Source organism: Dreissena polymorpha, chromosome 2 (genome assembly GCF_020536995.1).
Source record: "Dreissena polymorpha isolate Duluth1 chromosome 2, UMN_Dpol_1.0, whole genome shotgun sequence".
Classification (NCBI taxonomy): Eukaryota; Metazoa; Mollusca; class Bivalvia; order Myida; family Dreissenidae; genus Dreissena; species Dreissena polymorpha.
Genome location: NC_068356.1, coordinates 129982616 through 130006014, shown reverse-complemented (window position 1 = coordinate 130006014; position 23399 = coordinate 129982616). Strand labels below are relative to the sequence as shown.

The 23399-nt window shown below is 37.9% G+C and overlaps 1 protein-coding gene across 1 annotated transcript in view; it reads left to right on the top strand.

The window, feature by feature from the left end:
• Positions 1-11770: 11770 nt before the first annotated feature.
• Positions 11771-23399, top strand: part of LOC127868986 (CD109 antigen-like) — a 201784-nt gene continuing 190155 nt past the window's right edge. The window contains exons 1-10 of the mRNA XM_052411213.1: positions 11771-11795; positions 12441-12507; positions 12909-13069; positions 14528-14547; positions 14918-15071; positions 21070-21140; positions 21791-21937; positions 22193-22232; positions 22415-22499; positions 23095-23218. Of these exons, the coding sequence (XP_052267173.1) occupies positions 11786-11795; positions 12441-12507; positions 12909-13069; positions 14528-14547; positions 14918-15071; positions 21070-21140; positions 21791-21937; positions 22193-22232; positions 22415-22499; positions 23095-23218 (879 nt within the window). The 5' untranslated portion in view covers positions 11771-11785. The remainder of the gene's footprint in view (positions 11796-12440; positions 12508-12908; positions 13070-14527; positions 14548-14917; positions 15072-21069; positions 21141-21790; positions 21938-22192; positions 22233-22414; positions 22500-23094; positions 23219-23399) is intronic.

Sequence of the window (23399 nt, the reverse complement as noted above, 5' to 3'; positions counted from 1 at the left end):
TGCATAGTCAAGTACCATTTTTATGTGTATGTTTAAAGTTTAAACTAAATGCCAAACAACAAGATCTAATCATAAGAGAGATATGTTTATATCTAAGAACATTTATTAATAGGGATGCCAGAGCCTGATTTAACAGCTCTCAAATGTAGAGTGAAGTTGCATGTGAAAATGTAATTATATGAGAAGGAAAGGAAAAAAAAAAAAAAAAAAAGACAATATATGATGTCACATAGAGCGTGTAACTCTCAATTATATATTAATATTGCAATTAAGTATTGAGTTATTAAAAAATTAATGAGTACAAGTTTATGTATGTGGCTCAATGTTGAACACTTGCAGACAGGGAATATAGCCGTAATGCTCCAACATAAGACCCTGTCTGTATGGAACTTAAGGAGGATTGGGCTATAGGAAAGAGAGATCCCCCCAGAGTGGAAATAAAACAATATTTTAAAAGTGGGTTTAGTAATAAACCCTTATGTTAAGGGCAATAACTTACGTGTCTCCAAACGGTCACCTTCATAGGGCCACATAAAAATTAAGGATAAGACAATGTACTTTACAGTTAAAAATAAGACAGACAGCTAAATTTGTACAAGATGTACATTATTTACAATATGTACAGGACTATATGCATTTATATATTTAAAATACATGTTGCCACCCTGGTGGGTTGAAAGAAGGAGAGATTTTATGGAAGTGTAGGCCGATATGGGTGGGGGAAAAGAAGAGCCAGCAGGGGTGGTGTCACTCAGTTGTACAAGGGAGGTAATTATGATGATGAAGTCTACAATGGTTGTTTCCCCTGGACCAGAGGGAGTGCACGGTCAATAAAAAATAGTTTGTATACTATTGAAGGAAAATTGATAATGGTAAGATGTAAAATGGTAAAAAGACCAAATATTACCTAGATACGTTAAGATAAACCCTAAAAGCTCTAATCTATCCAATATTATTAGTATACTGATGATAACATTGGAAGAAATAGTACTAAAGTACCTTATATGGTATCCAAGATGACAATTAGACAGTAAAACCGAGGCAATTTGCTATATAAAATAGCAATTTAATATAAAAATTAGGATATTTGCTATAAAAGTAGCAATTTTAACAATTAACAATTAGACAGTAAAACTGAGGCAATTTGCTATATAAAATAGCAATGTAATATAAAAATTAGGATATTTGCTATAAAAATAGCAATTTTAACATGAGTTAATGCAATAATAATAAAATTAAGGCAATTTGCTATATAAAATAGCAGTTTTCACAAAAATAAGGAAATTGCTACACAAGATAGCAGTTATAGTAATCCTTAATGTACTCCAAGGTACAAGATTAGTACTTTCAACAAGGTCGACAATACTTTGTCCTAGATAGGGCTAAATAGGTGTTTATAATGGTATAAGGCCCTGCACCGTGCACTCCAGTCCGACATGGTTCTTCGAGTTTGAAGGAGAAAGGGTGGGGTGATAAAGAGGAAGGGAGGGGGTGCAATGCAGCCAACAATCCCAGGTTACTGGACAGCCTCGTCCTTTCTTGTAGTAAGAAATGCCATAAAATATGATTGTATTAAAAAACTGAAAAATGTAAATGGTGGACTAACGTCATGCTCTCATAAAAAATGTATTAAAATAAAGAAGACCAGGTCAATGCCATTGGCCTGATTTAGAAAGGGCGGGGTAGAACAATAAACCCATTAAAAACTAAAATAAAGGTTGTGTAAAAGCGACACAAATCCAACACAATTATTTGATTACATCAGGTTTGTGCAGAGATTACACATTTTTAAAAGAAAACAGTCACAAGACTGTATAATTAGGTGGGTGTTGGCTGCTCTCCCTCCCCCTATGACCTAGATTTTGTCAGTTATTTGACAATCTAGTAAGTATTTGGAGAGGGCAGAGAAGACCGGGCCCCTAGCTGCTCCCTTGGGGTCTAGCACGTTGGTAAGGTTAAAAACTAGTCCATGGGAGTGCAATGCAGCTTCAAGGTGGTCCCTCTGCGCCTTATGGTTAGGACAGTGTAGCAGCATGTGGGGCGCAGTGAGAGGTTCCTGGCACCTAGGACATGCAGGGTCTATACCGAGGACATACTTTCCTGCGCCACCGGGTAATAGGGTGGTTCCCATCCTCAGGCGCGTGATGGCTCTGTCAAGCACAATGCTTGCTGAGTATCTGTCAGGCGGCCTGAGGGTTTTCGCAGGTCTAGTAAAAGTATGTCGACGGGAAGACAAATTGTCGGTCCGGAGATTCCACTCGCCCAAAACAAATTTCTTTGTCAGGGAGTAGATCTCAGAAGGTGCCAGGGGTTCCCCAACATCTACGGCCCCCCTCAAGAGGCCCTCTTTGGCCCCCCTGTCGGCCTGTTCATTCCCACTGATGTTGACATGTGCTGGACACCATACTAATGTGACCTTTAGAGATTTATCTAGGCACTGTTGATGAAGTTCCAAAATGCTAGCTAAAATATCAGGCCTAGATCTGCTATTTCTGTTTTTTATGGACTCAAGAGATGACATTGAGTCTGATAAAATAGCAGTTTTAGTAGGTTTATTGACCAATATCCAGCACAGAGAGAATTTAATTGCCAAAAGTTCTGCTGTAAAAATAGAGAGATTGTTGCTGAGCCTGTGCGTTTTACTAATGTTTTTTGAAGGGATTACAAAAGAGTTGGCTACCAAACCAGAGTTAGGGCATTTGGAGCCGTCAGTGTAGATTTTTAGATGCTCAGCATACATATTATCTATAAGAGAGAGAGCTTCTGACTTGATGAGTTGTGGCAAGTCAGTTTTCGTTATTTTATTAGAGAGTGATAGGTCAACATCAATGGGTCCAAGCGTCCAGGGGGGGGGCCTTGGAGGGCCTCAGGTCTGCTACATGTACCTTGTCGAGACCGGCATCCTCAACCAGGGTCCTAATACTCGCACCAATAGGTAGGGCGACATGCTTACGCTTAAGTATTTTCCCCTTGACGAAGGTGCCAGTCCCGACAAGTTTGTTTACGGGGTTTGAACCATGCCGAGACTTAACCCTGGCCCAGAAATTGAGGGACTGTTGTTTTCTACGCAAGTCAAGAGGTAACACACCGGCCTCCTCCTCTAGCAGTGCACCCGGTGTACAGTTTAGGGCTCTCAGAGCTATCCTTAGGGCCTTGTGTTGAATGGCATCAACCATTTTTAGGGCGTTTGGCTTAGCACATGCATAGATTTGGGCTCCATAATCTAGCTTTGGACGTATAAGGGACTTGTAGAGTGTTAAGAGGCTATTTTTATCTGATCCGAAACCTGTGCCTCTTAACATTCTCATTAAATTTAGGTCCCTTTCGCACCTTTCTGCCAAATATTTAAAGTGGTGAGTAAAAGTTAACTGTTTATCTAGGTACATACCTAGAAATTTCACCACTTTTTCAAAGATAATTTTGGTGCCGCCTAAATTTAAGTCCAAAGAGTGCTGAAATTGTTCGCCAAATAGTACTCCTACTGTTTTGGTTGGAGAAATTTTGAATCCCCATTCAATTGCCCATTTCCATATGGAGTCTAAGCCTGCTTGAGCCCTCTTTTGCAGGCGTAACATGTTAGACCCCTTTAACCAAGTGCCTGAGTCATCGGCAAACTGGGAGATAACCATTCCTGAGTCTTTTACGGCATCAGGTAGACCGTTTACGATGAGGGAGAACAGAGTTGGGGATATTACGGACCCCTGAGGGGTTCCGCGATCAGTTATGGCTACCTCTGATAACTCCCCATCGACCCTGACCTGGATTTTACGGCCCTCTAGGAATGCTCTGAGGTAGTGGAAACAGTATCCAGTGATTCCATAGTCAGCTAGCTTTTTTAGTATGCCGAAGGTCCATGTTAAATCAAAGGCAGCCTGAAGGTCCAAAAAAATTGCTAATACTGATTGCCCTTGATTTTTTGCAGAAAGAATATCATGTTGTAATCTAGCTAGCTGATCAAGAGTAGATCGCCCCTTCCTAAAGCCAGACTGGAAGGGGTTTAGTATGTTATTTGATTCCAATAAGTGTTCTAATCTATTTTTGACCATTATTTCTAGTAATTTACCTGCATGTGATGTTAGACTTATTGGTCGATATGAGTTTGGATCATTTTTGTCTTTACCAGGTTTAGGAATTGGAATCACTGTGGCCTGCTTCCACTCGGGTGGTATCCTGCCTGTCCTATACACCTGATTGAATAGGTTAAGCCAGATTTTTAGAGTTATGGCTGGCATATTTTTAAACATTAAATATGCTATTTTGTCAGGCCCCGTGGCGGTGTTGCTCCTGCTGTTAATGGCACTTAATAATTCTGTAATAGTGAAAGGTAAATTGAGAGGCGTGCTATTATCCCCAGGCTCATTTAAAATATTTCGGTGCTCAGTCTCAAACCGCTTTTGATAATTCAGAGTTTCAACGGGAAGGTTTGAGTCACTGGAGACAGATTGGAAATGTCGTACCAAAAATTGAGCCTTGTCCCTTGGGGTTGTGGCAATTTCGCCTTTGTATTAAAGTAGCGGTACAGGAGTGAATGAATTTCCTTTAATTCTGTGAATTTTTTGCCAAAAATCCCTAGTATTTTTCTTATTAATGATAGCTGAATCACAGAATTCTTTCCAATTTTGAGTTTTTGCGTCCAAAATAACCCGCTTTGCCTGATTTTCGAGGGACCTATAATTAAGAAGATTATGCTCAGCGGGGTTCTTTTTAAGGATTTTTAAAGCATTTTTACGATCCTGTACCGCATTGGAGCACGCCTCATTCCACCACGGGACCCTATTTCTGGCTTTGACCTTGCCGGAGGAGACCGGTATGCTACATTCCGCCATGGACAGTATCCTGCTGGTTAAGTTAATACAAAACAGATTAGGATCCTGGGAGTGAACATCTGCAAGGGAGAGATCTGAGCAGAGGTCCCTAAACTGAGCCCAATTAGCTTTATCCAATAAAAACTTTTGCTCCCCTGAGCATTGGGCCTCAGTTCCCTGTGCAATATAGTTGAGCAGGGTAACCTGTTGTGGGAGGTGATCAGATCCCATGGTATCTTTAACAGTTGCCCATGCAGACGCACTTGCTATCCTGGCATTAACAGCAGTAAGGTCAATGTGGGAGTTTAAACCAGTGGGGTTTAGCCTGGTTGGAGAACCGTCATTGAGCAGTATAAGATCTTGCTCGTCCAACCATTCTATTACCGCCCGACCTTCTGCATCTGAATTTATGGAACCCCAAGCAGGGTGATGTGCATTAAAGTCGCCTGTGAATATTACATCAAAGGGTCCTTTAATGGTCCTTAATTCCTTAAAGAGGCCGTTCAGAGTTTCAAGATCACATCCTCTTGAATATAAGTTGACCAGGATAAGAGGCCGGTTCTTGTCAATAACCAATTTAATTGCTAATGCCTCAATAGCAGTGCTACCATCCGATTTAAATTGGTTGTTCACTCCCAGGTGTTCATAATTAATTGTATTTTTAACATATATGGCAAGACCACCAGCAATATTTTGGTTTGAAGTAACATAATTCTTAAATTCGCAGTTATACCCTGGTATTTGCTTTACAGAAATATTTGAAAATTTAGTTTCCTGTAAACATATAATATGGGTATTAGGGTTGCAGTCAATAAAATATTTTAATTCAGTAAATTTGTTGGCGGAAAGACCACCAACATTGAATGATATTATTTGCAGGTTACTGTCCATAGTGGTGCGAAATTAACTGATTAATTGAGTGGTGAGGAGATTTAACTCCTAGTTTGTGGCCTGCACAGGCCCCTTTGAGTTTCGCGGGGGTCCTGGCAAGCCGAAGGTGTTTCTTATTTGCAGGGCGGGTACCGCTGGCCGGGGGGGGGCATCCTGGATCTGCTACTACTATTGGAGGATCCCCAGTTCCAGAATGGATTTTATAAGTTAAAATTTTTTCAAGGGGGATAACCTTTGTTATTGATTCTCTGCAATTTTTGAATCGAGAATCAATTTTATTATAAATGTAAGATATAACTCGACTCCCAGTGGGCCTTTTCTGGTCCTTTATTATCTCAGCAACCAGATCCGCCAGCTCGCTGAGATATATTTTCCTATAGGTGGGACCTGTTGCTGGCGGACCCTTGATTTTAATAAATGAGTCCCCAGCAAACGAGTTACGTCTGCTGGTGTTGTCGGAAGGGGAGCTCATTGGGGATGTCTGGGAGTCGACCATTCTGGGACGGTTAGGGGGGACACTAACTCGGGGTTCCTCCTCTATTTCACAGATACCAGAGATAGAAAGGTTCTCCAATATACTGGAGTGCACTGACACCAGAGAGTCTCTCCCTGTGATATCAAACATAGAGTCGTCCGACAGTGTAGGACCACTACAGGTGGTGTCGCTAGCACCGTCGGTCAACGTGGTGGACGGGGAGGACCCCCTGGTAGCCACAGGAGGGCGTCTCTGAGTGGGTGGATCCCCCTGGATAGGCGATACAGGGGGGGTGGTGCATAAATCGGGTGTGTGTTTGGTCACCGGTTCCGCAAAGGTAACCTTGGGGGGGGATTCCCTATTTATAGGTTGAGGGGGGGTACTCTTACCCACTAGCCCCTCAACTATGGTGCATGTCCTCCCGGCTTGGGGCGAGATAGAACCGGGAGAGGCATGTTTAGGTGAAGAAGCGGAACCGGTTGTGATGATAGTGTTTAGGGCGCCCACGCTGTGGCTCACAGTGTCAGGTGCAACCCGTTGAATAATCGGTGCTCTCTTATATATGTTACCGGTTGTTTGGCAGTAGTGTAATGGCGGACGCGGAGAGTAATCAGGGGAGATAATTGGGTAATTACTAAATTATGGAACGGTCTTTATTCAAACAGCGCGATAAAAAAGCTCTAACAAAGCGTGTCAAATGTGTGAAAAATGGAGAAAAATAAGTAGGGGATTACTTTAACCAAGACAATTTATTTAATGTATTGACACTTATAATGTGAAGTACATATTTATTTAACTTATTCTGACAATGTCATATTATGTTTTTAAGTCGTTACATCAACGAATTTTCAAAAGAGTGAAAGGTTGAAATCAGATGCGGCGTTGCGCGGGACTATTGGAAATTTATACACGTTCAGCCTCGTTCTGGAGTTCTGCGAGTCACGTGACTTTGCGCTCTTATCAATTTCGGCCTATTGTGAAAAGGGTCTACTGTCTACTCTCCCCTTGACCCAACCCTAATACTCTTGATCCGAAACTAAGTTATAGCGACCGGCAGCCGACGGGTGGTTGGCGTTGACGAGGTCTCTACCGGGGGTATACTCTTGTTTGTCCGGAAGGGGTCATTTGCTATGCTGCTGATGTTCTCATTGTGCTTAATACGTCATATTATTTTATAAATTTGTTATACAAGATTAATATCCTAAATAGGCAGCTGAAAATGCTAAATGCGCTTGTTAGACTGCACATTTCATCCTTCTTAATTACTTTGCTTTCCTGAAAAATATGTTTAATTGGCTTATAGAAATAGACTGTAAGCTCCCTAATATTTCATTAACCTGCTATTAATTAAAAATAAGCTAAATAGGCTTTATGTAGCAACATTTTAAGCTTCTTGCTAAGTATGCTATATAGGCTAACTTCGCATAATTTTTTCCTTTAATGTTTTGGGTCAGTTTGGGGTTTATTAATGCTCGATTGGTCATTGTCGGCTCGGGTACTACTTACATGTACCCCGGGTACTCTTAAGTATACTTACATGTACCCCGGGTACGGTAAATATACTAAATCGTACCCGGTCGATATTAGACTGTACCCAAGTATTTCCGCCCCAAATCCGATGTCGTAAAACGCGCTACCGATTATCTTAAATAAAACTTCTCTTAAAAAAAATAAAATGCATCAACATGCTTTTTGAGTATGAGTTTCGATAATATAGATGCCATTTTACAGAAATTTGACATATATGTAAATATAATTAATTCCAAAAAATAGCCGACAACGACTGATTTAGCGTTAATTTACCCGGGTACGATTAAGTTTATTTACCGTACCCGGGGTACATGTAAGTATACTTAAGAGTACCCGTGGTACATGTAAGTAGTACCCGAGCCGACAATGACCAATCGAGCTTTATGCTCTAATATATAAACAAATGCATGTTTGGATCATACGTGTATTGAAATATTTTAACACCAGATCAGTCTACCTACGAGTTTTCTTATTGGGCAAGTCCTCAAAGCCCAGCTTGGTGTTTGTCTCAAGGTCGATATTTGCTAGAATGCGCATAAAAGGAAAAAGGTTGGTATGTTACTCGTTCGGTATCCAATAAAATTCGAATAACCAATCCAAGCTGGGTATTCTTCTTTGACTCGATGTTTGGTACAGTGCGAATAATCAATAACTAGCAAAGTATTCGTCCCTATAGATCGATATTCCCATTTGTTTGAATATCCAAATATCGAGCAGGGTAGGGAACCATTTCTCGATATTCGCAATAGTTCGAATATCAAATATTAAGCTGGGTATTCGTCCCTAGCTCGATACTGGCTTAAGTTTAAGTACCAAATACCCCGTTAGGCACTTACAGTACAGCTCACGCAAAACCAACAAAATCCGCGGCTATGCCGCGGACACACTCTTTTGTTTTCGAAATTGCTCCGCATCCACAACGAGTATTCCCTCGGCATCATGCCGAGGCACTCCGCGATAATTCGCGGAGTTACGCCGCGTCTGTTTCTGCCTCGGCATCTATCCGCGGTATCACGCCGCGTCTTTACACGCGGCGATTTGCCGAAAAAATACATATGTTTACTTCTGCGTGATTGTGTAAACCTTTGGTCAGCTTCTCTGCATACGGAACTTGATACATAATGATTTTGTAGGTCATTATAACCATATCAATGAACCTTACACAGTTTAATCCCGAACATGATCTCGGAAACAAGATTTGCTTTAAACATCGAAAATAACATATTGAGTATCATAAGATATGCGAAAATCCATATGAGAACCAAACAACTATACACATAGAAAACAAATATAAATAATGTTGACAATTTTAATAAAACCTTATATTCGTTTATATTTAAAAATGATAACTTTCACTTCGTCCCGATTTTCAGAAATGGCCATGTGCATGTTGCATCTAAATATAAATTTAATAAACGAAATTATCGGGCAATATATTGAAACATTAAACTCGGCATAAATGTGACTACCAAAATAATATTGCGACGCAAAACAGTATCATTATTGTGACAATTAAATACACTTGTAAATCTGCTGTTCTCTTAAAAATTGCGCGAAAATAAAGATGACTTGTGTAATATCACGTTATCTGCCTAGAAAGCGTGAGCATTTTCATTGTAATTTTGATAAATCTGTGCAAAAATATACGAGGAAATAACAAGTTATACAAGCGTTTGCGAATGCAAAAAGAAATGCAGTGAGAACCCCGCCTTAAAATATCGAATTTTATACTGAAACATTACGCGGTTAATCTTTTGATTTGTCGGCATTTTTTTATACTGAAACATAAGGCGGTTAATCTTTTGATTTGTCGGCATTTTGTTTCATTTCGGACTCCATGCAGTTTTCAGATCATAATCTCTGTGCTTTATTACCCGAACTCGTTAGTTTCTGGACACGTGTGCTACTGAAAATAACCACCGGTTATGGCCCAAACAAGCACAAAAGGCCTTCTGAAAACCGCCGACTGCGTCTTTGTTTTATTGCGAAATCAAGCACCGATAAACCAATATCCCGTGTATTACAAAAACACACACTTTGGATAAGTACGTGTCGTCTGTCAAAATCATAATTTATCAGTATAACATATCGAAGTAATTCTCGTATATGATCTCGGAAACGGGACTTGCTTTAAACATTTACCATTACGATATTTGTTTTTTTTCATAAGATTTGCTTCAAAAAACAAATGAGAACCAATCAAACATACACAGACAAAACAAAAAATAAATAATTATGACAAATTAAATGGAAAAAAAAAACGTTGGTTTATTTTCGAAAAATCGCTTTTCCTTTCTCCCAATTTTCAGAAAATGACTTATACACGTTGCATAAAATCGAAATATAGATGACGCTGTTTATTGGTCGTTGTCAAAGAATATTAACTTTACACGGCACTTTGTGTGCAATCAGATACAATACAGTAATTGTTGCAATATTGAAAGAACTAAAATATGAAAATGATACAGCGTTTTTTACTTTTATTTTATTCAGGAAAATGTCAAAATCATTTGCGAGATACCCCGGTCCTCAAATGGAAATTCACTACGAAGTTTTATAATGTTGTCTGCGCTACGTAGTTTTGTATATCAATAAATTCACCCACGCCTATTTTCGCGCGCTTTTTGTTTTAGACAAACACTGGACACGAAAATATCATGGGCTTATACATGTATTTATTTGTGTTACCCTTGTCCCGATTGGACCGATTGGACACCTATTTCATCAAATCTTTAATTAGAAACATATGCCGAAATTCATATGATATTTTAGAAAAATGTTGGATGTCTGTGTTAATGAGTTTCTAGAGCACTTTTCTCGTCAGTATAAATCAGAATTTGCATTTGAAAATGGAATATACGGGATTAGCGGGTAATGGATAGAGACGGAAAAATTCGCATGTATGTGGTAATTGAGAATGACAGTCATAAACGCATGTATAATCGGGGAGACGATAGACTCGGGATTATACGCATCTACCAGGGAAAGGGTTAAGAAACAGTTCATAAAGATAATTTGGACAGATGATGCAAAACCTTATTGTCAATGTATTATGTATTGAATTGTTTCGCAACGTAGTAACGCTCCATGTAATAAACTTTATTATGCGAAACTCGGAGTCCATTTCTATCCGATGTACATGTACATTGTAAATTATAATTAATACGATTGTCCGCCGAATGACTCGACATCATCAACAAAATCCTCGGCATCATGCCGAGGCGTGTCGCGGAGACGAGATGCGGAGTGCCTCGGCGGACAGACGCGGCTACTCGGCGACCAGATAGTCGATTCCGAGTCGACTCCGCGAACACAAGATGGCGTCTGACTCCGCGGATCGCGGAATATGTTTGTTTTGCGTGAGCTTTACTGTAAGTTTGGCTCGGTATTGAATTTATAATATCCAATGCACAAAACCTAGCCAACTTCATGGACCTCGCCGCATTATAAAACTTATGACGCGAGGATCAGCTATTAATGAGATTTTATGTTAACAATATATGTTCATTTAAAACATCCTTGTTATTTAAGGTCTCCGAAGAAAATTTCAATTTTAAATTAACTTTACATGTATAAGAAGTATAATTTTTCTTAGCGTATGCCCTAAGTAGTATTTAAATAACGCTAGTACTTTCTTAAGTCTTTATACACTTATATACTTTATGCAGAATGGACAAACAGGGGGCCGTAACACTATAGACACTAAAGCGTTAGATACAACGCTGAACAAAACCCCCGTTCTAACGTGCAATGCATGTATATTTGATTCACGTATCATCAGACTCATTGTGCATACTCGTATCAACAGTGTTTACGCCCTTGTTTGTTGTTTTGACAGGCGTTACATGGAGCGCAAACCCAATTTCACATGTTATACTTTACATGTCACGTAAACATTTTATTATTGCTGTCTTAAGTAGACGATTAATTAATTAAATCCTATTTACGTTACTCGTGTCAGGCAGCGCTCGCCTCTGTTGTCACGTATCAGGTGATTTCGTAAAAAAAACAGGTAAATATCCTTGTCTGACAAGTTTATTAGCGAATTAAATAACATATGTGTCCAAACATTACAGCAGACGAGATGGTTCGAGGTAAGTAGCAAGTTTTCTAGCTTGTCAGTACATTCATTTGCAAATTTAAGATGAATTGATATTTTAAATACACTTCATTTATTTCTCATTACTTATTTATATCTTTGGTGGCCGTCTCGGACATATAATTTAGTGTGTTCGTTGTTGCCAACTAACGTTTCATTGATTTAAGTTATTATAACAGTGTTACCCTGAGATTGTTTCGACTTTACTTATTCGATGTTTATATATATATATATATTATAAGGAACGCATACAAATTTCTTTGCGGTTTATTGATTCACAATAATGTTTAATTAAAATGGACAACATGCCTCTATATTTTCGTATAAATAATCGAAATATATCCTACGATTTAAATGTTCAGCGGAGATACACACCAAACCACGAATATGATTTCAACGTGACCTAGGCCAATGTATGTTCATAAATTGCCTATTAACAGCTCTAGAAAAAGTTTCGACGCTGCACAATAGAGTTTGCACAGGATTTGAAACACTTTCTCTGGTCAATTGTGAACTTTAAATCTAATTTTATTGTTTGCATAACTGAATATTCAGATTTCTTGCTCGTTTCAACTCCGCATATATTTGTCTAATGCCATGAATGTTAATTTGGCTCCTAAATATGTATTTTATTGTTCAGACATACTGTGCGGTATTATTGGTACATGGATATTGTTGGTAACGTCAAAGCCAGCTGAATGCCGGAAGTAAGTGTCACCTTTACAGAATATCGTGTGGGTCAAGCATTCTCTATTCTTTAACATTAAAGTATTTAATTACATGACATGGGTAAATACATTACGTCAACTAACAACATATGTGGTACTTGTCACGTGAAGTGCAAATATAAGTAAATACCATAGTTTGTCACTTCAATTTTCTGCTCGATATTACTATTGTGTTTTATGATGCTCAAATATTTAAAATAAAAAAGAAAATTTAATAATAGCTTAACGCTTCCTATATTAATTATAATATTTCATGTTGCTGCACTATATTACTTTAGAATGCTGAAAAATATCAGAGTCGATTACGCAACATCAAAATTATAAAACCTACCGCGTTCGTTCTTTAAATCGATTAGACCCTCTCTTCGCTCCTATTTCAGTTCGTACCTGTTCGTAGCGCCGAACACTTTCCGGCCGGGTCAGACGTACAGTTTGCATGGTAAACTACTGCGGTCAGTTCAGACCCCAGTGACCGTGGAGGTCAAGCTGACCGGAACTGAGAGTGTAGCAGTCAATGCTGTCACCGTTAACGACCAAACCGGTGTGTAAATTTAATGCATGCGTTTAATCATATATCCTAACATTAAATATGATTTGCGAAACGGCAAACAGATATATAATAATGAGTACATTAACGCTTTCACCGCGATAACATGTATACATTTTATTTTGAAATGTAAGATATTTCATACATTTTAAGTTTCCCCGAAATGTGTGTGCTATAACATGTAGTGCATACCTCATTAATATTTTTATCTACTTCATGCTTGTCATCAACTAAATTTGATGATTGCATTAGCAAGGCAAGAGATGTGTTTGTCAGAAACATAATGTCCCCTAATGCGCCGCCTTTTTTTACCTTTGACCTTGAAGGATGACCTTGACCTTTCACCACTCGAAATGTGCAGCTCCATGAGATGCACATGCATGCCAAATATCAAGTTGCTATGTTCATTATTTCAAAAGTTATTGCAAAACTTTAAGGTTAACGTTTTGGGACAGAATGACAGAATGACAGAGTGACAGAATGACGGAATGACAGACAGACAGACAGACAGACAGACAGACAGACAGACAGACAGGCCAAAAACAATATACCCACGATCATTCGATCCGGGGGCATAAAAAATGAAGGTAAAGGAAAACGTACCCATTTTTTATTAACATGTTTCATCGGCTGTATTTACTTGTTACTTGTTACAATCACAGCTCTTTTAAAGGGGCCTTTTCACAGATTTTGGCATTTTTTAACTTATTCATTAAATGCTTTATATCGATAAATGTAAACATTGGATCGTAAAAGCTCCAGTAAAAAATCAAGAAAAAAATTAAAAAAAGGAAAAGAACATTACCCGGACCAGGTTTCGAACCAGTGACCCCTGGAGTCCTGCCAGAGTCCTGAAGTAAAAACGCTTTAGCCTACTGAGCTATTCCGCCGATTACACATATTTGATATATTTTATACCTTATATAAGCAATATTCGTAGTTTCACAAAATTTAACGACAAAAACAGAACTCTCCAAATTATTCAATCGTTTCGCGTTGCAACGCTTTATAATTTTTAGGTTTTAAAATCGTCAAAAGATGCATATAATGGCTATATTAGACCATGGTAAATGTTCAGTATTACTGTTTCCTCACAAATATCATAACTAAAACGAAAATTTGCGAATCTGAAACAACTTTTTTCAATTTTGTCAATTTACCAAAGCGTGAAAAGATCCCTTTAAGGATAATCGAAAGTTTCGTAGAAGTCTACTCTGTTGAAATTTTATGCAATATTTACTGCTTAGAAAATGCAACAATACTGAAAATCTGAGGCATGGATGTATTTTCGAGATTTAAATAATTTGATATTGAAACACAGTCATTAAAGCCAAAAAGCCACTATCGCACATATGTTTCCGATAGAGTTTTGTAAATACTATTGGGGTGTTGTTTGTTCTGAGTGTAACGTGATGGGCGTTGTTTTTATGGTAGACCGTTTTTTCTTTTCAGACGTTACGGTCAACCTTACAGTAAGTACTCCTGAATTGTAGTAAGTATTGCTAATAATTTTTTTTAAATCCTATTCATCTATATTACTTTCTTGGTGTATGTGTGTTGGAGGTATGCAACGTAAAGAGTTATGGTTTGTAATATATGATTGTTAATGATTATTCACCTCATTTCTCCTGCACCATTGCTTCTCTGATTATCTAACACGAAACGCTGTCACAGTGTAAGTATCGTTAATACACATAATTGCTGTTAGATTAAATGGTTGCGAAGTGATCAAGAATTGGCTATTATGTACAGTCTCCTTTCGACCAAGGGCTCTTTTGATTTAATTCGTCAACTACAGTATGTGTCTTATTAACGCAGAGTCTACTAATAACATTAATTCAGGTTCCAAAAAGTGTGAGTCCAGGAAAATTTCTTCTGGAGGTGAAAGGATCGGGAGGTTTGACCTTCAGCGAAACGAAGGACGTATTGCTCGAGCCTAAAGTGACATCTGTCTACATGCAGACTGACAAGGCTGTCTACAAACCTGGACAAACCGGTATGGCTTACCAAGTTAAAATCGACATTGAACGGTTTTCAGATTATTAAAAATGTGGTCGATCGGCCGTACTGCTAGTAGAATAACTTGTCGTTATCTACTAAAAACAACACTTTCTAATAAAGAATGGATGGTCCGTTGAAAAAAGTCTAGGGTGTTACTTCAGAATCGCAACGTCGATAATTGTATTCTCTGTCGATAGAGTATCATGCCGGCATGAGCAAATGTATTTATAGTGGGTTTCATTTTAAACACATATCGAAGTTATCAATCGCATATGACATCTAACTAGTACTACAATTACGTGACGTCACGTTGAAAAACTAATTGGCTAACAATGTTTAGGAGCAGCATTTAACACAGTCTTCTCGTACAAAGTGCTATTTTTTGACGATGCCGTTTCAGCATCGTCTAAGTTATGATACCATGAAAAAAACCATGAAAAAAACTTCACAATTGCAACCTATGTAAAAGACATGAAAAAAACCATGAAAAAAATCTTCACAATTGCAACCTATGTAAAAGACCGAGCCAGTCCGATTGAGATAATGCTCGGTTTGAGAAATACCGAAATCCCCGTAATTACCGAAATTATATATTTTAGTTTTTCACTATCAAACTTAAATAAAAACAATGTTTCATAAGTGATTTTATTGTATTTTGCAATATTCTATATTAATATCTGCAGTATTTTGATAAATAATCAATATTAAGGGGGATTTCGGAAGATCTGGGGGTTTCATGGGATTTCGGTAATTACGGAGATTTCGGTATTTCTACACACCCCTCAAGGCCATACAACAATGGGGACCCTCCCCCCGAGCTAACCCCAGGGGTTCCAGATTGTTAAATGTACACCTATTGTGTATCACAGGTGGTTAGCGTGTGGCTATGATATTAATTAGTGAAAACATCATTTTGAATGATAAATAATCATATTATAACGAAAAATTAACTTTTCTGAAAAAAAAAAATATTTCACTATCAAATATATATATAACAAGGTATGCAACTCAAAATCAGCCCAAAACGGGGTGCATCGCTTTGAACAGCCATATCTTCATAAATTTTGCAGCGATTTTCACGATCTCGGTCTTATTCAACGCAGAAATGAATTTCCTTTCTGGAAATGTATATGTCTTGCAATATTTTTACAAATGCTGGGTCAACTTTTAAGAAATAACACGATACACAACACGCATGACCCAGTTGACAGTGATCATGCTGTCTTTAAGACTGAAATCTTCACGGAGTAAAGGGCAACTTCCCTACAAAGTTCATGTAGTTCGATACCATAATTCAATAAAACGTATGAAAAAACATTATTACCGTTCTTGTCGTTACATTCTGCATCAAGACTAACTGCCAGCGCCGTTTGAAACCTTTGTTTACATACATTTCAACTTACTGACATTTTAAACATACGAGTGATTTCATTGGTCCAATGCGGAGGTGTGTCTTTACAACTGGAGATTTCATTCATAAAGAATACATGATCACTGTCAACTGGGTCATGCGTGTTGTGTATCGTGTTATTTCTTAAAAGTTGACCCAGCATTTGTAAAAATATTGCAAGACATATACATTTCCAGAAAGGAAATTCATTTCTGCGTTGAATAAGACCGAGATCGTGAAAATCGCTGCACAATTGATGAAGATATGGCTGTTCAAAGCGATGCACCCCGTTTTGGGGTGATTTTGAGTTGCATACCTTGTTATATATATATTTGATAGTGAAATTTTTTTTTTCAGAAAAGTTAATTTTTCGTTATAATATGATTATTTATCATTCAAAATGATGTTTTCACTAATTAATATCATAGCCACACGCTAACCACCTGTGTTGTGTATGGTTTGACTTTTCAACAACGAATATTGACAAAAATTCATAGTTTGTAAAAATAACCCTCGTATAGGTATTATATATACACAAGGTATAAAACGCACTATATGCGTATTGCTGAAAGATATTGGAACAATGGACGTGACCTTTTTCATCGAAAACACACATGTTCCCATGCAGTTGCCGACAAAATGCAACTGGATTCGTTAAAAAACAGTAAATGCAACGAGATTACACTACTAACCGATCTCCTGCTCGGCTTATAACTTTAATATTCAATTAAATTCGACTTTCTCGCTACATGTCTGTGTTTTGCTGTCATATTTTGTCGATCGAATGCTCGGTTCTAAAACACCATATCATTGGCCAACGCAATGAGAACAACCAACCAGATGACGCGTTATAAAATTAAAATGGTGTACATGTGTAGATGAAACACCGTGTGACATATAGCGAGAAAGTCAAATTTAATTGAATATTAAAGTTATGAATATTTAAGTTGGTATGTAGTGACATCTAAGAGTTCTCTACTAAGTTTGTTCAAATTATGCACCGGGGTCAAATTTGACCCTGCCCCGGGGGTCACAAAAATGAACATATGCTTATATAAAGCATATTTCGTGCAAACTTTATAAATCTTCTTGTCCATAACCGTAGGGCCTAGGGCTACCACATTTGGTATGTACTGACATCTAATAGTTCTCTACTTAGTTTGTTCAAATAATGTCCCCTGGGGTGAAATTTGATCCTGCCCCGGGGGTCACAAAAATGAACATACTCTTAAATAAGGCCTATTTTGTGCAAACTTTAAAAACCTTCTTGTCCATAACCGTATGGCATAGGGCTACCAAATTTGGTATGTAGTGGCATCTAATAGTCCTCTACCAAATTTGTTCAAATTATGCCCCTGGGATCAAATTTGACCCTGCCCCGGGGTCACAAAAATGAACATATGCTTATATTGGGCCTATTTTGTGCAAACTTAAAATCTTCTTGTCCATAACCGTAGGGCCTAGGGCTACCAAATTTGGTATGTAGTGACATCTAATAGTTCTCTGCTTAGATTGTTCAAATTATTTCCTTTGGGTCAAATTTGACCCTTCCCCGGGGGTCACAAAAATGAACATACGCTTAAAAAAGGCCTATTTTATGCAAACTTTAAAACCCTTCTTGTCCATAACCGTATGGCATCGGGCTACCAAATTTGGTATGTAGTGACATCTAATAGTCCTCTCCTAAGTTTGTTCAAATTAAGCCCCTTGGATCAAATTTGACCGTTCCCCAGTGGTCACAAAATTGAACATATGCTTATATTGGGCCTTTTTTGTGCAAACTTAAAAAAAATTCTTGTCCATAACCATTGGGCCTATTTCTACCAAATTTGGTATGTATTAAAATCTTAAAGTTCTCTAACAAATTTTTTCAAAATATGCCCCTGGGGTCAAATTTGACCCTGTCCCGGGGTCACAAAGATGATATGTATAATCAGGCCTATTTTGTGCAAACTTTAAAAATCTTCTTGTTCATAATTATAGAGCTTAGAGCTACTAAATTTGGTATGTAGTGACATCTAATAGTCCTCTACCAAATTTGTTCAAATTATTCCCCTGGGCTCAAATTTGACCCTGCCCCGGGGGTCACAAAACTGAACATATGCTTTTATAAAGCCTCTTTGTGCAAACTTTATAAATCTTCTTGTCCATAACCATTGGGCTTATGGTTACCAAATTTGGTATGTAGTAACATCTTATAGTTCTCTACCAAGTTTGTTCAAATTATGCCCCTGGGGCCAAATTTATAAATAAAAATGCCCACCCTTCCAACTTTAAGCGTCCAGTGGGACGAGGGATAGAAAGAGAAAGTCACATGCTTGAGTACATTTCAACCCATGCGCATTGCACGCTTTTTATGCCCCCCCCCCCTTCGAAAAAGAGGGGGTATATTGTTTTGCTCATGTCGGTATATCCGTCCATCCGTATGCCGTATGTCCGTCCACCAGATGGTTTCCGGATAACTCAAGAACGCGTAGGCCTAGGATCATGAAACTTCATAGGTACATTTATCATGACTCGCAGATGACCCCTATTGATTTTCAGGTCACTAGGTCAAAGGTCAAGGTCACAGTGATCCGAAATAGTAAAATGGTTTCCGGATGATAACTCAAGAACGCTAACGCCTAGGATCATGAGACTTCATAGGTACATTGATCATGACTCGCAGATGACCTCTATTGATTTTCAGGTCACTAGGTGAAAGGTCAAGGTCACGGTGATCCGAAATAGTAAAATAGTTTTCGGATGATAACTCAAGAACACTTAGGCCTAGGATCATGAAACTTCATTGGTACATTGATCATGACTCGCAGATGACCCTATTGATGTTCAGGTCACTAGGTCAAAGTTCAAGGTCACGGTGATCCGAAATAGTAAAATGGTTTCCGGATGATAACTCAAGAACGCTTATGCCTAGGATCATGAAACTTCATAGGTACATTGATCATGACTCGCAGATGACCCCTATAAATTTTCAGGTCACTAGGTCGACAGTCAAGGTCACGGTGACATGAAAAAGTAAAATGGTTTCTAGATGATAACTCAAGAACGCTTATGCCTAGGATCATGAAACTTTATAGGTACATTGATCATGACTCGCAGATGACCCCTTTTGATGTTCAGGTCACTAGGTCGAAGGTTATGGTCACGGTGCCCCGAAATAGTACAATGGTTTCCGGATGATTACTCAAGAATGCTTATGCCTAGGATCATGAAACTTCATAGGTACATTGATCATGAATCGAAGATGAGATGACCCCTATTGATTTTCTGGTCACTAGGTCAAACGTCAAGGTCACGGTGACTCAACTTAGAAAAATGGTTTCCGGATGATAACTCAAGAACGCTTACGCCTAGGATCATGAAACTTCATAGGTACATTGATCATGACTCGAAGATGATCCCTATCGACTTTCAGGTCACTAGGTCAAAGGTCAAGGTCACTGTGACCTGACACAGTTTAATGGTTTACGGATAACTCAAGAAAGCTTACGCCTAGGATCATGAAACTTCATAAGTACATTGATCATGACTCGCAGATGACCACTATTGATTTTCAGGTCACTATGTCAAAGGTCAAGGTCACAGTGCCAAAAAACGTATCCACACAATGGCTGCCACTACAACTGACAGCCCATATGGGGGGCATGCATGTTTTACAAACAGCCCTTGTTTCACTTAAAAAAATAGTGGAGCGATACAGGGCCATCATGGCCCTCTTGTTTCTTGACCCTCGGGATCAATGACTCCAGCACTGTCTTGTTGAGAATTAAAAACTGCTAAAGGCGATGCTAGGGGGCGTGAGAGATGTTGCATCTTCCATTATCTCTCATGAACTGACTCAATAATACCGAGTCAGCAATATTTGACTTAATTTTTGGTTTGGTTGCTCTGACGGGGGATCGAAACATTTCAGAATCTTCCTAAAAGTCTAGTGGTAGAGTGTCGTCTTTGATTGCAGGAGGATGTGCTGCGGGTTTGATCCCCAGAAGCGACATTGAAAACTAGCCAACTTTGTTATCTAAAAGGCTACTAAACCTGATATACTAAGATAATTTGAATTTTCTCTCACATGATGGTCATCAATTATATTATATAAAAACTCACAGCAGTAGTAAACAATGGGACAATAATTAATGAACGCTTTCATTTTACTTTGACACTTTGAGTTTGACATGGCCTAGATTGAAATATGTGACTTGACTTTGGGTCAAGTTCCCCAGGGGAACTACGTCCCCGTACCCCCATATTTTTCCGTACCAAATTTTTTTCGTACCCAATTTTTTGTTCGTACCCAATTTTTGTTTTGTTGCAAAAAAAATTTCGTACCCAATTTTTTTTCGTACCCAATTTAGTTCGTAACCAAATATTTTTGGCACAATTTTTTCGTTCCCAAAATTTGTGTACCAAAACGTTTTTTCGTACCCACATACACAATTGTGATGATGTAGATCAACTTAAATTGATGCTTGTATGTATCCATCCTCTTCAAAAGCATCGTCACACCAGTACTGTCAGTGCTTTGATTTTATATCGCATCTACAAGGACGACGTGGCATGCGGATTTATTTAACAGTGGTCAGGCTGTATTCATATATTTCAGTTCACTTTCGAGTGTTTGGAGTCACGGCTGACCTTCGTGTTGTCTTTGATAAACTCCATGTGGAATTGTATGTAAGTTCAAATATAAACCAGCATTCCTTTTTTAAATAATGACAAAAATATTTATTTATATCTGAAGTAGTTTTATACATATAGTTTTATGATAAATTGTATGATCCTTGATATCTGGTAAAATAGGAAAACAGTGCATGCATTTTTTTCAATCTCATATTAACGTGTTTTTTGTCATGTTGTTGTTTTAAAACTGTTAATTTATCGTTAATTTGACCGTTTGAACAATATTGTCCACCTATTGAAACCGTGTTCAAACGATTTGTCTTTTTCAATACATGTCTTCTTACTCAACGGCAAGGTCTCAAAGGTGAAAATGGTAATTGTATATGTCTTAGCTCAAGTCTATATCAAACGATCAAAGTATTATATGGCCATGTGCTAGCATATTCGTTAAGATTTATTACGCAAATAACATAAATAACATGTCGTGGTGATGACATGTCATAAGTTTGTGACCAATCATTGTCCTTTTGTATCGGTGATAGTCTAGTTTTGAAAAGAATTTTTGAAAAGATGAATGGAGGCTTTGGAACTGTAGCATGTGAATATTTTTGTCGGTGAAGTAAGCATGTATAATTTCTTCCACATTTTGTATTGTTTTAAAGTATTATACTAGTTTAAGTTATTAAATATTAATATAATATCAGGATCCAAAGGATAACAAGATTAACCAATGGCACGTAGATGCGGCGGAAGTGACGTCACTAGGGGGCGTGTACGTCCAACACCAGGTCATGTCGGAGTCCCCCGTGCTCGGCACGTGGAAACTGAAGGCTAAATTGCTATCATATGAGGTATCGATATACTTACATTAACTTGATATGCCTTGTTGTATTTACGAGTACCTTTAGTTTGTGTCTGTTTTTAAAGATATAATTATATAATAATAAAGGTTGAACATTATATAAATGAGTGAACAATCATAGATTTTGTTCTAAACAGGTATTGTAAACTCAGGGAAGTAATAAAGGAAACGAATATAAAATTGCATTTGGCTTTTCTTATTTACAACCTTTGAATAGTTTATGTCACAATTTCTTTAAATGTAGGGAGTCTACGAAGAAAAGACATTCAAAGTTGACGAGTATGGTATGTCGATATTTTTTATTGAATTAATCGATTTTCTTTACACTGCATGTGAATATGAAAATATGTACAGATGTATTTACATCTAAAAAAGTAATGCCATTGACATTTTCTTTCGTTTTTTTAAGTATGCTTAGTAAAATAAATTAAAAAATATTGTTGACACTAATTAAATTTTCTTACAGTTCTGCCTAAATTTGAAGTTGAAATGGACCTGCCCAGCTTTGGACGAACGCAAGAAAAGGAATTCAGTGGAAACATAAAAGCGAAGTAAGTATTTTTAACTGTTTTCTTAACAGCCTTAGCCAACTTTTATAACTGTTTAATAGTAATGAGATTTCAAATATAACATATAAACATGCTCACTGTAAAAACTCAACAGGAATTGAATACCATAAACAATGCACGTTCAAGTGTTCACGACAGCCTAATTCGGATAATTGACATTAACTATAAGCGTGAACAGTACTTAACAAGCAATATGTTAAATGTCAAAATGAATGCACGTATTTGATGACACTGCCTGCGAAGTGGATGTTAATTAACTGATATGTAAATATGATTTAAGATGACAATTTTTACCTATAATCATATTAAGTGAGATAAACATAGAATGGTACACGAGCACATGATAGTTACACGAGGTCTGATAGTTTGTATCAATCTGTTTAGTTTTGTGAAGTCGTTCAGTCAAAGATAAAAGAACACACACCTCAAACTTCAACTTGAAACTATTATCTTGATCCGCGCTATGTGAAAATTGTATGTGATGAATGTGCATAAAGTGTCGTCCCAGAGTGATCTTCTAAGAACAGGGGGCTTCCTATAACAGTTAAATAAATTATATGGAGGCCTTACTTTGAAGGTATACATTTGGCAAGCCAGTAAAGGGGGAGGTAGAGCTGCGAGTGAGCCCCAAACACGAACAGTTCGAGTGGAAAAACGGGCAGCGTGTTAAAACCAGCACAACTATTGAAATGAAAATGCCAGTAAGTTGAGACCGCATCCATGTGTTCATGGTTTGTTTAGGAAATAAATGTTGAATAATTTCGCAATATTTAAGTATCCAGATGGAAGCAAAAAAACGTTAATACTATGCTCATACAATAATGTATGCGTATACATGCCGATAAAAGCATTCCACCGCAAGGTATCGACAATTTACTGACC